This window comes from Raphanus sativus, chromosome 3, assembly GCF_000801105.2.
Source record: "Raphanus sativus cultivar WK10039 chromosome 3, ASM80110v3, whole genome shotgun sequence".
In the NCBI taxonomy this organism is placed as follows: Eukaryota; Viridiplantae; Streptophyta; class Magnoliopsida; order Brassicales; family Brassicaceae; genus Raphanus; species Raphanus sativus.
In genome coordinates this window covers 28,399,558-28,415,227 of record NC_079513.1, presented here as the reverse complement: position 1 = coordinate 28,415,227, position 15,670 = coordinate 28,399,558, and the positions used below count along the sequence as shown (strand labels likewise).

Genomic DNA, 15,670 nt, shown 5'->3' with positions numbered 1-15,670 from the left:
AACATATTTGCTCACCAACTGCGAAGATGTTCTTCAATATGAGAGGTAAGTTTATTATCTTACAAAATTTTATTTTAACAAATTAACATTTATATCTTAATTAATTACATTTTTTGTCTTCACAGGATTTTCATGGCAGAAAAGCGGTTCGAATATAGATACGCTACAGAGGCAGAACTAGAAGAAATGAAGCAAAAAGAATTTGCTGGATGGATGTTTACTTATGTGAGTGCCTTAAACAAATTAAAAAATCATTTATCACATATTTATAGAAATTAAAAAAATATTTATCACATATTTATACTCATATATATGTGCTATTAATAGGTGTCTGCTGGTTTGGCCAGAGGTGAAACATTTGACGATTGGATACGCGAGATGGTGGTTGGACCAAACTATGTTGTGAAGTCATATCCGAGATTTTGTACTCGAGGATATGCATTCACAACTGAAAAGACGAAACGTTCGCGTACGACCTATGATGCTGGCGTTTGTTCTGCATCGGGAGATGATGTATACTACGGACACATACATGAGATTTTGGAAATCAAGTATTTATGCCTGCTTGGATTGCGCTGTACTGTTTTCTATTGTGATTGGCACGACATCACTCCAGATCGAGCTGTGAGAACAGATGCATTTGGTGTTACATCAGTTAATTCGAGACGAAAGCTGCAATATTATGATCCTTTCATTCTTGCTTCTCAGGCCGATCAGGTAAGTTATTGGTCATCATGTGTAATAATTTAAACTTGTACTAAATTTTTTTAAAATGTTACAGGTTTGTTATATCAAGTACCCCCGGATAAGGAACAGAGATGATCCATGGGTTACTATTACCAGACTCAACCCGAGAGGCCGAGTTCAGGGGAGTTCTGAGCTGGAAGAACCACTACAACCAATCACATCCAGTAACTTAAGTGCAGAAGAAGATGTAGCAGGAGTTGGCCTTGTAGTAGATTTCACCGACTTCGCAGAGGAAGCCGTCGTTCACGCACAGGATGAACCAGTTATTGGAGAGTTTCACCAAGATCCAGATTCAGATTCATCTGCTGATGATGAGTCGGAATCAGAGTAGTTTTTTTTTTTTTTTTTTTTACTAATTTCGAGGAAATTTCGAGGGAAGTTAGGGTTTCCTCGAAATTTCCTCGGAATAACCCTTAACGGTTTAGGGGTTTGATAAAAAACACCTAGATCGTCGAAATTTCCTCGAAATATTTCGAGGAAATTTCGACGATGAAGTTAATTTTAGGGGTTTGATTTAAAACACCTTGTTTCGTCGAAATACCCTCGAAATATTTCGAGGAAATTTCGAGGGATTACAAATTTTTTGGTTTTCCTCGAAATTCCGTCGAAATATTTCGAGGAAATTTCGAGGACCTGGCCAATTTTTGGTAGTTCCTCGAAATTCCCTCACAATATTTCGACGGAATTTCGAGGAACAGGGGGTTTTAAACCGAAAACAACGTTTTGCGGATTGAATAACACGTATATAACCTTCATTAAGTGTCTTAGCCAGATTATAAAGTCCAACTTTAGGGTTTTAACCCGAAAACAATGTTTTGCGGATTGAGACGAAAACCACACAACATGAGATAAACACTTATACGTTTTAATAAACGTTAAAGGAAATACTTACAATAATTTTTGTAATTGTGTTATTTCATTATTTATGATCATCTATACAAAGAAACCTCATTATTATGAATTACATTTGTATAAGAAATGACATAGGGGAAAAAATCGATGTTTTCAAAACCCCAAACCCTCTTTCCTCGACATTTCCTCACAATATTGTGAGGAAATTTCGAGGAAGGTTTTCCTCGGACTGTTTTTCATTAACCAGGAAACCCTAGCCGACAACAAGAAAATTTCGAGGAAATTTCGACGACCACATTAAAAATTTCGAGGAAATTTCGACGGACCCTGTTAAAAATTGTGAGGAAATTTCGACGGACCCTATCCGTCGGACCCCTCATAAATTAGGTTTTCATTCTTTTCTTCCCCATTTCTCTCCATCGATTCCTCTCTTTCTTCCTCCCCGCCGCTCCTCTCCTTCTCCTCTCCTCTCTCTTCCTCGCGCCTACTCTCCTTCTCCTCTCCTCTCTTCTCTCTTCCTCCACGGATCTCCTCTCTCTCCTCTCTTCCTCTCGGCCTCCTTCCTCTCCTCTCTTCCTCTCCTCTCTTCCCATGTAAGTAATTCATCTCTTCTCTTCCTCTCTTCATAGATCTCGAAATTTAGGTTGTTAGATAGAAAATTCTAGGATTGAATGGATAGTTTAGGATTTGCATGTTTGGATTGTTGTTTGGATTGTTGGTATATTTTTTTTTGATTTATTTTGTGTTTTTGATTTTTTAAAACGTTTTTTTTGATTTTATAAAACGTTTTTTTATTTTAAAACTATTTTTTGAATTTTTAAAACGTTTTTTTGATTTTTAAAACGTTTTTTTGATTTTTAAAACTTTTTTTGATTTTTAAAACGTTTTTTTTGATTTTAAAAAAGTTTTTTGATTTTTAAAACTATTTTTATATATTAAAACTATTTTTATATATTAAAACTATTTTTTTATTTATTAAACAATTTTTAAAATATTAAAACTATTTTTAATATATTAAAACTATTTTTTTAGTAATTATTAAACAATTTTAATATATTAACAAATTAAATAAATAATTGTATATATTAAATAAAATTTATTTATATAAAGGTCTCAAGAGGAACATACCCGCTCTCGACAGCGTCGTGGTCGTGGTGGTTCGGGGAGCGGCTCCATTTCGGGTTCCGCATCGCCGTACAGCTCCTACCAGACATCTCCTTCTCCATTTCCCTCTCATTCTCCTCCCGCTCCCGGTGTGGCACCCACTCCTGCTCCTACTCATGCTCATCCGGCACTTCTGAGAGTTGCGGAGTTTGTTCGACAGCCGGGTCGTGACCATCTTCCATATCTCACTCAGTATCCACGTGGACAGGGTCAGACATGGTAATTAAACCTATTTTTTTGCATTAAAATTTGATTCATTTAAAATAATTAATTCTAAAATAATTAATTCTTTTTATTAGGTTTGACCGATCCGGGAACGGGATCAGCGGATGGATCAACAGTATGATGTACTCGTCCCTCGACAATGGACATCCGACTTTCACCGACTTCCCTCTCGAGAAGCATCATATGTGGTTTCAACAGTTTGCGGTAAGTATTCTATTTTTTACTTATTTTTTACTTATTTTTTTCATCTTTAATATTAATTTTCTAATAATTGTGTTTTATTTTCAGCAACAATTCAACTGGAATGCCGATGATACGTTGTTTATCTATTACCACTTCGTCCATAAAGTTATGGACAACTATGGGAAGCAGATGCACTCGTGGAAGAAGAAGTGGGAAATAAACAAGGTTCGTTTTTATTTATGATACAATTTTTTAATTTTTAAAAATATTTTTTTATTTATTTAACAATTTTTTTTAAAGGTTCCAAAGGGGATGGACCCGACGGTCTGGCAGGAGTTGAGTGTGCATTGGAGTAAGAACGAAGTGAGAGCAACTTCTTCCACCAACTCCACCAACCGCAAGAGCGACCGTAAGGGGAAGGGCATGTACGTCCATAACTTGGGTGCTCAATCTTTAGCCAGTCTGGGGGATCGCTTGGTAAGCTTGTCGGTTTTTATTATATTATTTAAGATTCTAATATTTTTTTGTGCATTTCTTTTAATTACTAATGTTTGTTTAATTTATGTTTTTTTCAAGGCGGAAGAAAATGAGGGGGAGCCGGTTGATCATCTCCGCCTAATAAAGACGGCGTATACCAACAAGAAGACCGGCGAGATTGATGATGGTGTTGTGAGGGATGTGGTCACCCTCATCGACAGTCAGTTGGAACAGGAAGTGTCTCAGCTTCAAACCGAGGATGACGATTCGACGGGATCGACCGGCTTGCCTCGGGTTCGGATCAACCAAATCGTTGAAGCGGTAAGTTCATTTTTTAAAATTCAATCCATTTTTATATTATTTAAATTTGACACTTTTTTTTCAGTCGGTTCCAAAGAAGAAGGGCCGTTTGTTCGGTTTGGCTCGTCGGTCTTCCTCGGTTCCGTCTGCTTCTGCACCACCACCGTCCTATGTTGATCAAGAAGTCCTTCTCAGCCAGATGAGGGACAAGGATGCTCGCATATCTGCGCTGGAGTCCATGGTGGCGAGTCAAGAGGCGGGCTGGGAGGCACAGAGGAAGCTGAACGAGCAAATGATGGCGATGATGAGGAGCATGAACCCGAACGCCAACGTGGACTTCCCGACCATGCCAGACCCGGACTTCCAAACCCCATAGTTTAATTTCTTTCAGAAACTCTAAATGTTTTCTTTTCTTTTGTATGACTTTGAATTTTAAATAATATGTTTTCAATTTAAATTTTAATTTTATATTTTCGAATTTAAATTTTAAAAATATTTTTTTCTAAAAAAACAATATTTAAAAAAAAAAATAATTTTCAAAATATTCCGAGGAACAGCTGTCCTCGGTATATACCGAGGGATGTGTTCCTCGGAATATTCCGAGGGAACGTTTCCTCGAAAATTTTCGAGGGCTGCTTTCCTCGAAAATTTTCGAGGAAACGGTCCCTCGAAATATTCCGAGGAAGACTGGTCCTCGAAATTTTCGAGGAAATAGTCCCTCGGAATTTTCCGACGAAACTGTTTCCTCGAAAACTTTCGTAGGTGTTTTCCCTCGGTATAATCCTCGGTACATACCGAGGGAATTGTTCCTCAATATATTCCGAGGACCTCTTCGACGAAGGGCAGTCCTCTAAATATCCTCGGAATTATGTTTCCTCGAAATTCCGTCACAAATTTTCGAGGAAATTTCGAGGAAAAATGAAATTTCGAGGAGATTTTTTCGAGGGACGTTTTCCTCGGTATTTCGTCGGAATACGCTTATTCCGACGAAATACCGAGGAAAAAGTCCCTCAGTATCAGCGTGTTTTCTTGTAGTGACAACTGAATAACCATTAAGCATCAAAGATACAAACTTGGCCTAAAAATCAAAACTTTATAATCACCCATCTTATGAAGAGAGCCAAATCTTATGATAAGCTACAGGAAGCTGAACCCAATTACACCGAAAGAGAAAGTATGGAAGAGACTTGGAAGGAAAGAGAGAAGCTGAACCCAATCATACCCGTCTTATGAAGAGACCCGGTCTGGCGAAGCTCCGGCGAGAAGTGGAGCGGATTGAGGTGAGGGAAGAGGGTCGAGCAAACCAGAAAGAATTGGAAGGAAAGAGAGAGAGAGGGAGATGGAAGCAAAGGGGAGATGAGACTGATTGACAAGTGGTTTACAAGAGTCTATTTTGTATCTTAATTAAAAGACGTCTTTGTGTTAATGGCAATTTTTGATTTTCCTTTAATTCCCAATTACCCTAAGGGGTGGCTAAGGACTCATTAACAAACACCGATAATCATGGTCTAATGTCTCCTTTTGCGTAATTTTCTTGAGCCAACTAGCGTCTAGTTGCTAAAAATCATGGATGTAATTTACTTCACATTGTATTTGTTGTTGTTGCGACTTTACAGGTGAATTATTATTGTATGTATCTTTTTATGATTTGATGATAGCGCGCGCGCATTCTTTGATTCATCATAATTCATATCCATAAACGAGGACGATGATGGGCCAATCATATAAAATAAAAGGCCCCCAGTAAAGAGAATAACAGATGGGCTAAGAAAAGGCCCTTTTAGGTGGAAAGACCGAGTATCCTTGATCGTCTTCATCTTCTCAATTGGTCTTCTTCTTCTGTTCGCCGACAAAGGGCATGGGAGTGTGTGTGTGAGTGAGTAGATCGCGAAAGGATATCGAGAGAGATGGCTTCGACGGAAGGGCTAGTGCCGATCACGAGGGATTTTCTGGCTTCTTATTACGACAAATATCCATTTCCTCCTCTTTCAGAAGACGTTTCTCGGCTTTACTCAGACATGGCTTCTCTTATTCAGCTATTAGCCCTCCAATCTCCTCCTTCTCAAGGTTCCCTCCGATCTCATCCCACTGTATCACTAATCCTCCGGTTGTTGTTTGTATTTTCCTGCTTTTGAATTTCCTGATATCTCTTCTCCTTTTTATATTATATATAGGGGAAGCTTCCCTAATGGAAGAAGCGAACCGAGAGCCTGCTCACAAAATTGATGAGAATATGTGGAAAAATAGGGAGCAGATGGAGGAGATATTGTTTCTTCTGCAACCATCTCGTTGGCCTCTTCAGGTATTGTCCTCCCAAACCTTGTTGCATATGCTTCTATCCTTCTTTCTGGTGACAACTTCTCTCTCTCTCTATCTCTGCTTTCAGCTTCGGGAAGCTAGCACGTCCGAAGATGCTGAATTCTCTTCCACTCTGAGACATGTCAAGGACAATTTTGATAAAGCTCTGACTGCTATGATTTCCTTCCAGACTAAAAACTCTGAGCGCATATTTAGCACAGGTTCATTGATCTCCTCATATACATATATATATATAGAGAGAGAGAAACACCCTCATTGATCTCCTTCTTTCTTTCTACAGTTATGACCTACATGCCTCAAGATTTCCGAGGATCCCTTATCAGACAGCAGAAAGAGAGGTCGGAGAGGAACAAACAGGCGGAGGTTGATGCCTTGGTTAGCTCTGGAGGGACCATACGCGACACATATGCTCTTCTTTGGAAGCAGCAGATGGAGCGGTGATCATCCCCTCTTCTTATTATTTCTTTATTCATATACTTGCTTCTACATGTCTCTCTCTTAAACAGACTCTTTTTTTTTGTTTTGTTTTCTAGGAGGAGACAGTTGGCTCAGCTAGGCTCTGCGACTGGTGTCTACAAAACTCTCGTCAAGTACTTGGTTGGGGTTCCACAGGTACGTGTACTATTTCTTGCCTTCTCCATTCTCATCATGCATAGAAAATATTTATTTCTTGATTCTCTTCTTTTCCTTCCATACCTTGTAGGTATTGTTGGATTTTATTCGACAAATAAATGATGATGATGGGTATGTACCATGTCCTCATAAACCAGTCAAATGCAAGTGTGTCTTCCATTTTTCATAAGAAAGTTTAGCTGATTGAACCAATCTTCTTGTGCAAAGGCCAATGGAAGAACAACGAGAACGTTATGGACCTCACCTATACAGTCTCACGAAAATGGTCACGGCTCTCCGGGTTTCCCTAACACTTCTTTGGGAAAGATATGATACTTTCAAACTGTAAGACTCTTGTATTTTATTTTTTTGGTTATTATTGACAAATTTAGATTTTCTTAAATTCACACAAGTCAATACTCGTTCCGCTTCACATGTTTATTAAAGCTCTCAGTGAACTTTCCCGTTTAGAGGTTGTGAGATTTTGTATATGTGGATGGGCAGGAATAAAGACCAAATGAATCTCCTGTCTGAAGCTGCTATCGTCTACACATCTGAGTTTGAAAGATTCGTCACGTTTATCAGGTACCATCTTCCTTTCTAGGGTCGTGGGTCGTGGTACTGGATCACACAAACGTTGGGGGAAGTCGACTTTTGAAACTTCCTTTCTGCAGGAAAATCTCGTTTATGTTTGTGTTAAAGCTTGTTTTCCTCTGTTTCTTTTTAGTAGTTTTTCTAGTCTCCTGATCCGATTTGGGTCTGTTAAAGTTGTTGCTAGTATGTGAAGGCATTCTTTTTAAGCTTTGGAATAAGTCTAATAGAATATGATGTCACTACTATGCATTCTCTCTAATTGTTTTTTTTTCTTCAGTTTTAATTGAAGTTTTTTTTTTCATTTCTACAGTTCCACATTACTTATGTTAAGACGTCTTTAGACATTGTTTCTCAATATTGAAAAATTTAACGTTTTACTTTGTGCCTTTCCAGCGACGTATTTGCCAATTCCCCCTTCTTCATTTCAGCAGATACCGCTGGGTCATTGGGCTCAAGGTTAGCTTCCATCATTCACAAGATTGTCTTTGTAGTTCATCATATCTGCTTTAAGAATGTGTACTTCTTAGGGAAAATGAGGAGTACAAGGAGATAATCGTTCAAGCTGGGAGAACCTATGAGGTAACATATTCTCCTCAGATGCTTTTTGTTTATTAATGAAATTGAATGGTGGGCCATTCTTAGACTCTTCACACCAGTTCCGTCTGGGATTGCTGTGTTTAAAAAGTGAAAAGTGATGTTGATGACATTAGTGTGTGGTATCCACAAATTCTGGTGGCATATATGCAACTCAAAGCATTAAGCCATAAGCACTTGCATTTGAGTCGTACATAAGTATATGGATGATTGTATATGTGTGTATATATCATTGAGTGATGTTTGTTGTTGTTTCTCTAGGTCTCATTGGTGGTGGAATCAGAAAATTCATATATTGCCTGGGATTTTTCTTTGGTGCAAGGCAAGATTAGCATGGTATCTGTTTCCCCCTTAAATTATTTGATTGCTTCTCTTGCTTGGTTTTACTCTCCTCTTCAGACTTTTGTTTGATTATTATTTAGGTTGTTTTCTCTTAGAAGCTACGGTGATTGTTTGAGGATTCATGAAAATTGTGTCTTTATTTTCTTCGGATTTCATGGCGAGAGTATCACAGATTTGTCTCTGTCCGCCCTATTGCAGATATAACATTGTATATGCTGATGTTTTTCTTGCTAGAATCTGGTTAGCTTTATTTCGCACTTAGTTGAAAGCCTATATATATATCTGTTATGAATCTATAACGCGTAAGGCAAACAAGAACTGTTGTGTCTCGATACGGGATTTGAACTAAATTCTAAGCTAGGTTCTCACCTTATGTGGTTGGTCCTCTGTTGTAATTCCTTATTTTATTTACCAGGATATTGGATTTAGTGTGGAGTACATAAGTGCTTCAGGGGAAAAGACTGTGAGTGCGTTCATTAGTTTCCAAACTCTCATTAAACTCTAGTACAATATAGTACATACATTGTCTCAGTATTTAAGATATTCACTCAACTAGTGAATTCTGAGGTGTGATTTTTTTTTTTTGGTTGCAGCTTATATTACCTTACAATCGGTATGAAGCTGACCAGGTGAGTGGCCATGTGCATATATGTTTAGTGTCATAATTTTATATGTGGAAGCTTATGAGTTTTTTCTAGTTGGGTTGTTTAATAAGTAGTTCTTCTATGGGAAACGCATGAGTTCTATTTAGGATTTTAATTGTTGTTTTATGTGCATAGTTGTGTTGTTTAGTGTCATCGTTTTCAGGATCAGTTATGTTTGTTCCTGCAGGGAAACTTCTCTACGCTAATGGCTGGAAACTACAAACTTGTTTGGGATAATTCGTATTCAACTTTCTTCAAAAAGGTAGAATGATATACATTTTGCGGCGGATAAAGTGAATAATATCCTTTTTAACTTCCTTTTCCATTGCTTTCACTAATGAGGATCTGTTCTATTTACCTTTCTTTTTTGAAAAAAATCTCTGGAATAGACTCTTCGGTATAAAGTCGATTGCATACCACCAGTAGTGGAGCCGGCAAATTGAAAGTGGAATCTAAAGGTGGATCAGAGGGCATGAAAACTCATCATTCGTTTGTACAAGGACAAGACTCTGGACCTTCTGAAAGACATCAATGGAACATCATGACCTCTTATACGACTATTTTGTTTTCTTTACTTCAATATAATTGCAGAGGAGGAAGTGAAAAGTGACGATGAAAGTTACTTCTGATGCAAGTTACTTGCTATTTGCAAGTACTTGTGAATTGCATTGCAAGTATTTCCTAAGTTTTAAGAATTATATGTTAAATAATATTTTACTAGAGAGAAATGTGAAAGTTTGTTTTGTGTTTCTCCTTTGATATTGAAAAAATTTAGTATCTATTATTATTAAAAAATAAAGAACCAAAATCCTGAGATATTGTGTTATGGACCCAATTTCAAAACATAGTATTCATGTGTTCCAAGCAACGTAAAACATACGCTCTGTTCGGCTTCTACCGTTATAGCTTTTTAACCTGGATCATTATCCACCCACTAGCAGCAAACAAATGACAAAAAGACAGAGTCAATGCATCCTTACTCTGCATAAAAAAAATTAAAGCCTTTTTAAGACAACTTTCTCAGAGAAAGTTTCTCTACGCAAATTTGTGCTTGGTGTCTTCTAATTGGAGCATATTTGCTTCCTTTGATATAATATATCAACAAGATATCAAACAAGGATATTGGATTTAATCATATGATACAAAGAGTCGTCACTACATATTATCTTTTAACAAGTAAAGATGATTCCGACTTTTATCTTCTCTCGTTTTTTGGTTCTGAATAAGTCAAGATGTTTCTGTTATACCGAGAATGTTTCAAACAAGTGGACATTGTTAGTAAAAGTCTGTCTATCAAGAGAAAAGAAGGCAACATAATCTGTGTGTATATATACATGTACAGACGTAGTTTTGACAATGATGTGTTCTTGACATTTACTTCTTAAAAGAGAGAAGAAGAAATAAGCAATAAACAAGTGTTAACTGTTGGAAGATGTTATCGTTGAAGTAATAATGTCCATTGGGCTGTTTCTGTTTAAAATAAAAGGTTTGAACTTTTCATACTGCAGTAACAAAAAAAAAAAAAGTCCTCCAGTCGCAGTGGATGGTATGGGGGAGTAGGAAGAGACTTGGACAAACTTTTAATTGCCTTTTAAACGCTTCCAACACTCAGTATTTACATATATATAAATATGGCAGAAAAGTCACCAACTTGGGCTATAGACAGTTCCGTTTAGAGTATTTTAAGCCCATCGTTGCTTGCATCTGAGTTGAACTTCCTTCCATATATACTCGTCCTTTATCAAGTGGTATTCTCATTCCTCTCAGCATTTCAAGGTGGTAATCTCTGAGCAAAAGAAATAGTAATCTTGTATTTAGAACAAAGCTGATAAGAAGATATAAGAGATGAAGAGTGCGGTCGGCCTTATTCTGCTAGTGTTGTCTTCTTGTTGCTTATATTTGCTGAATGCCCAACAGATCACTCACCCGCTTGATGGTACGGTACTCCATATTTCTCTGAGCAGTAACCGTATGTGTAAAACAGTGATGAGTGCTGCTAATGAGGTCTCTTTCTTTTTTGTTGTTGTTGTTGTTGTTGCAGTTAGTGCTCTGCACGCTGTTCGGCGGAAACTGAAGGACCCTATGAATCATCTTCAAGACTGGAAAAAGACGGATCCATGCGCCTCTAATTGGACCGGTGTTTTCTGCATCGCCGATCCTTTCGATGGCTATCTTCATGTTAAAGAGTTGTACGTTATAAACTTTCTTCTTCTGCGGTTTTAAATTCACAAAACCAAATTTTAAGTTGAGAATATTACGTGCTGTTTCTTTGGATTGATCAAATGATGTAGGCGGTTGCTCTTTTTTTTTTTTGACATCAACAGGCGGTTGCTCAATTTAAACCTCACAGGAACACTTGCACCTGAACTCAGCCATCTAGCGAACCTCACCATATTGTATGTGCAATATTTTCCTTTGATATTTACCAACCGAGCGTCTTATTTTTAAAAATATAGATTACCTGATTCACAGGAACTTCATGTGGAACAATCTAACGGGTCAGGTTCCACCAGAAGTAGGCAACTTGACTCATCTCATCTTTTTGTAAGTAGCCTTTGATCATTTTTTTTCTCATCAACACTCACGTCCCCTGATTTGACACAGTTTTTTTTTTCTTTCTTTTGTGCAGGCTACTAAGTGGAAATCAACTGACGGGGCCTTTGCCTCAAGAACTCGGTTCTCTTTCCAATCTCTTAATCCTTCAGATAGACTACAATGACATTAGCGGAGAACTTCCAACGTCCTTAGCAAATCTGAAAAAACTGAAGCACTTGTACGAGATCTCCCTTTCCCTCTTCCTTCTTCTAACAAACCCCAAAACTGATATCACTTGTACTTTTCTTTGCTTAGCCACATGAACAACAACTCAATCACGGGTCAGATTCCCCCTGAGTACTCTTCCTTATCTGACGTTCTGCACTTGTAAGTTTCTTGATTACATATAAAACTTGATCATCGGTATTCAAATATAATTGCCATGGATATGTTTTGTGGTGTGGCTCAGCATTTTTTTGCAGCTTGATGGACAATAACAAGCTCACTGGATATCTTCCACCTGAGCTCTCTCAGATGGCAAGCTTAAAAATTATGTAAGTGCCTTTTTTATTGTGTCTCCAACTTCTTATTAGAGACGACCCACTTTCTTCCACGTTCAACTTAATTTGCTCTTTACAGACAACTGGACAATAACAACTTTGTTGGGACAGAGATCCCATCTTCCTATGGAAAGATACCCAATCTCGTCAAACTGTAAGAAGCACAACATAGTTGAGTTTCTTTTTGTTCTTTTTTTCTGCTGCGTACTGATTTGGTTTGGTTACACCATAAATAGGAGTCTCAGAAACTGCAATTTAGAAGGACCCGTTCCTGATTTGAGCAGATCACCGGTTCTCTATTACTTGTGAGTCACTTAAACAGAAAAAAACAATGACCATTATAATATGGTATGTTAGTCGCTGATGCTTTTTCTCTGCTTCTTCTTATTCAGAGATCTTTCTTCCAACAAACTCACAGGAGAGATTCCCAACAAGAGGTTTTCAGGGAACATCACAACTATGTAGGTGCAAAGCCAAGCCAAGAAATGGATTGAAATTGATATGTGGTTACATATAAAATGAAGTACTGCACTTTGTTTATTGTATGCAGAAACCTGTACAACAATATGCTTAACGGATCCATCCCTTCAAATTTTTCAGGCCTTGCACGTTTGCAGAGACTGTAAGATCCACCTTTTTTATTTTCTCTTGTTAATAATTCAAGGAGAAGAAAACATAATCTTAAATTGTCAGGTCTCTGAAGAACAACAACTTAAGCGGGGAGATTCCTGTGATATGGGAGAAGATGAGCTTTACTGCAGATGCGAAACTGATCGTGTAAGAGACACACACAGAGCATATATATACAAAAGAAATTGATGATCAATTTCTAAGCAAGCTTAGTGCTGTTTTTCTTCTTCTTATGTTAATTGGAATAACTTGCAGGGACTTAAGGCACAACTTGTTTACAAATGTGTCAAACGTTCTAAACCCTCCTTCCAGTGTCACGGTCAAGTAAGTTTATGGTAAATGTCACAAAAGATCACTTAGTAATGTAGAGAGAAGTCATCAGATCGTTTGTCTGTTTGTGATGAGCAGGCTTTACGGAAACCCAGTTTGTGCAAGAGTAAACGAGCCAAACATAGCTGATCTTTGTGGCGTTTCAACAACAGTAGACGTGGTGGAATCTCCTGGAAGTTGGTCTGACAACAACTCCACCACCACGGGAGAGTGCAAACGACAGTCGTGCCCCTTGAGCGAAAACTACGAATACGTGATTGGTTCTCCAGTTCCATGTTTCTGCGCTGCACCAATTGGCATTGGACTTCGGCTTAGGAGTCCAAGTTTCTCTGACTTTAGACCTTACACGGTGGCCTACATGCTCGATGTGGCATCCAATCTCGGGATAAATCTCTACCAGCTGTCTATTGAATCATTCTCATGGCAATCGGGTCCAAGGCTAGCCATCAACATGAAGGTTTTTCCAGAGTACAGCAGCAGTAAATTCAACACCACGGAGCTTCCGCGCATTGTTGACTTCTTTGCAACTTTCTCTCTGGATACCGATGATTCTCTTGGCCCCTACGAGATTATATATATCAACCTCCTGGGTCCTTACAAAGATGGTAATAGTATAATAGTCTTGTCTACTCGAAAAAAGGAATACGTAAATTAAATATTGTGTGTTGCATGCATGCATGTAGTTACTCCCACCATATATCCGAGTAACTCGGGAATGAGCAAAGGTGTCAAAGTTGGAATCATTGTAGGAGGAGCCATTGCTTTCTTCCTTGGATTATCCTTTCTAGCATTGCTCCTCTTCATCAAGAGAAAAGCTAAGCAAGTCGACGACATGGAACAACAACAAGAGCCGAGTAAGTGAATGATGAGATGATAGAGCCAAATTTTATGTTTATGATAACTGACTAATTAAAGATTTTCTTATATCCTTCCTCCCTTGGCTTAATTAATAGTCCCTAAATCTCCAATTAACATGGAAAGCGTGAAGGGTTACAATTTCATGGAACTTGATACAGCAACAAGCAGTTTCAGTGATCTGTCTCAGATTGGCAGAGGAGGCTATGGGAAGGTCTACAGAGGGCAATTACCAGGTGGCCTGATAGTGGCGGTCAAACGTGCAGAGCAAGGATCTCTTCAGGGCCAAAAAGAGTTCTACACAGAGATCGAGTTGCTCTCACGGTTACACCACCGAAACCTTGTTTCTTTGCTTGGCTACTGCGATCAGAAAGGAGAACAGGTGAACGAGAACTCATTCATGATTCATGCATGGTGTTTACTTTATTCTCTTGCCAAACGTACGTGTCAAACTGGCCTTGTTATGTGGCTATATATTTCAGATGTTGGTATATGAGTTCATGCCCAACGGTTCTCTTCAAGACGCACTCTCTGGTAAAAGAATCAAGAAGAAGATAACACTTCCACCACATCCTTGAATCTTGATTTGCTTTTGTGATATGTTGATATATATATATTCTCTATCAAATGAACGCAGCTAGGTTAAGACAGCCGCTGAGTTTCGGGCTAAGGTTGAGAATAGCACTGGGGTCAGCGAGGGGGATTTTGTATCTGCATACAGAGGCAGACCCGCCAATCATCCATCGAGACATCAAACCCAGCAACATTCTTTTGGACAAAAAGATGAACCCTAAAGTGGCAGACTTTGGAATCTCAAAGCTAATAGCACTAGACGGTGGAGGTGTGCAAAGGGATCACGTAACTACCATCGTCAAAGGCACCCCTGTATGTTGTTGTTTTTTTCCTTAAATAAGTTATATTCCTTTTTCCTTTTCACTAAGAAATAAAAGATGGTTCAAAACGTACGTAATATTAATTTTACACAGGGATACGTGGATCCAGAATACTACTTGAGCCACAGGCTGACAGAGAAGAGTGACGTGTACAGCCTGGGAATAGTGTTTCTGGAGATTCTGACAGGAATGCGCCCCATCTCACAGGGGAGGAACATCGTCCGAGAGGTGAAGGAAGCGTGGGAAGCCGGGATGATGTTGTCGGTGATAGACGAGAGCATGGGGCAGTACTGTGAGGAGGGGGTGAAGAGATTCATGGAGCTGGCCATTAGATGCTGTCAGGATGACCCAGAAGAGCGTCCAAGGATGCTGGAGATCGTGAGGGAGCTGGAGAACCTGCTTACAAAGGAAGAGAAGAAGCCATATTCAAGCCCTTCGGTGCAATCCTCCTCTGCTTCAGGAATGTCTGGCTTCTTCGCTACAGGGCTTGGCTCTTATAATAATAATAGTAATAATACATTCTCACAATTCACAGCTAACGAGCTCATCAGTGGCGTCATCCCCTCCATCGCTCCCCGCTGATCTTTCTTTATTGTGTGTTTTGTAGTTTGCTTCCACATACTCTTACTGTATTATATTAAGCAAAACAATGGGGAGAAGTCAATAAAGCTATCATCTTTCGAATTCTATATAATTTTATAATAAAATAAATGCGTTCCCACAGTTCTGCAAGATGAAAAGAAAAAAAGAAAAAATCTTCTTTTTTTCTTCTAAGAAAGACTGAGAAAGGAGTTGACTAGTTGTATTGAGAAAG

The 15,670-nt window shown here is 38.5% G+C and overlaps 2 protein-coding genes across 4 annotated transcripts; both read left to right on the top strand.

Annotated features, from left to right (window-relative positions):
• The first annotated feature begins 5,767 nt into the window (after positions 1 to 5,767).
• On the top strand, positions 5,768 to 9,803 carry LOC108848102 (uncharacterized). Of its 3 annotated transcripts, none has more exons than XR_008943510.1 (15): positions 5,768 to 6,015; positions 6,123 to 6,250; positions 6,335 to 6,467; positions 6,548 to 6,704; positions 6,801 to 6,879; positions 6,971 to 7,011; positions 7,108 to 7,224; positions 7,384 to 7,464; positions 7,867 to 7,929; positions 8,001 to 8,052; positions 8,329 to 8,403; positions 8,825 to 8,876; positions 9,003 to 9,038; positions 9,241 to 9,315; positions 9,443 to 9,506. XR_008943510.1 is itself a non-coding variant. In XM_018621518.2 (15 exons), exons 1-15 carry the CDS (start codon positions 5,856 to 5,858, stop codon positions 9,494 to 9,496), a joined length of 1,299 nt encoding a protein of 432 aa, XP_018477020.1. In that variant the 5' UTR covers positions 5,769 to 5,855; the 3' UTR covers positions 9,497 to 9,803. The 3 variants fall into 3 exon arrangements, 2 of the variants coding, with proteins under 2 accessions (XP_018477021.1, XP_018477020.1); XM_018621518.2 differs by having other exon boundaries at positions 5,769 to 6,015; positions 8,825 to 8,872; positions 9,443 to 9,803; XM_018621519.2 differs by lacking the exon at positions 8,825 to 8,876 and having other exon boundaries at positions 9,443 to 9,803.
• Positions 9,804 to 10,705: 902 nt separating this feature from the next.
• On the top strand, positions 10,706 to 15,655 carry LOC108845697 (probable LRR receptor-like serine/threonine-protein kinase At5g37450). The gene is made up of 19 exons (XM_057005600.1): positions 10,706 to 10,989; positions 11,095 to 11,242; positions 11,378 to 11,449; positions 11,526 to 11,597; positions 11,683 to 11,826; positions 11,904 to 11,975; positions 12,071 to 12,142; positions 12,228 to 12,302; positions 12,385 to 12,453; positions 12,541 to 12,609; positions 12,699 to 12,770; positions 12,842 to 12,925; positions 13,034 to 13,102; positions 13,187 to 13,713; positions 13,792 to 13,962; positions 14,062 to 14,345; positions 14,446 to 14,497; positions 14,601 to 14,848; positions 14,950 to 15,655. Exons 1-19 carry the CDS (start codon positions 10,899 to 10,901, stop codon positions 15,436 to 15,438), a joined length of 2,880 nt encoding a protein of 959 aa, XP_056861580.1. The 5' UTR covers positions 10,706 to 10,898; the 3' UTR covers positions 15,439 to 15,655.
• Positions 15,656 to 15,670: the final 15 nt, after the last annotated feature.

Excerpts from the sequence above, each read along its gene's own strand:
- LOC108848102 (XM_018621518.2), top strand. The coding sequence starts at position 5,856 with ATGGCTTCGACGGAAGGGCTAGTGCCGATCACGAGGGATTTTCTGGCT. Across the intron at positions 8,404-8,824 it reads TGCAAGGCAAGATTAGCATG|GATATTGGATTTAGTGTGGA; the intron begins GTATCTGTTTCC and ends TTTATTTACCAG. Across the intron at positions 9,316-9,442 it reads ATTCAACTTTCTTCAAAAAG|ACTCTTCGGTATAAAGTCGA; the intron begins GTAGAATGATAT and ends TCTCTGGAATAG.
- LOC108845697 (XM_057005600.1), top strand. The coding sequence starts at position 10,899 with ATGAAGAGTGCGGTCGGCCTTATTCTGCTAGTGTTGTCTTCTTGTTGC. Across the intron at positions 11,243-11,377 it reads TATCTTCATGTTAAAGAGTT|GCGGTTGCTCAATTTAAACC; the intron begins GTACGTTATAAA and ends TGACATCAACAG. Across the intron at positions 14,346-14,445 it reads GCGATCAGAAAGGAGAACAG|ATGTTGGTATATGAGTTCAT; the intron begins GTGAACGAGAAC and ends TATATATTTCAG.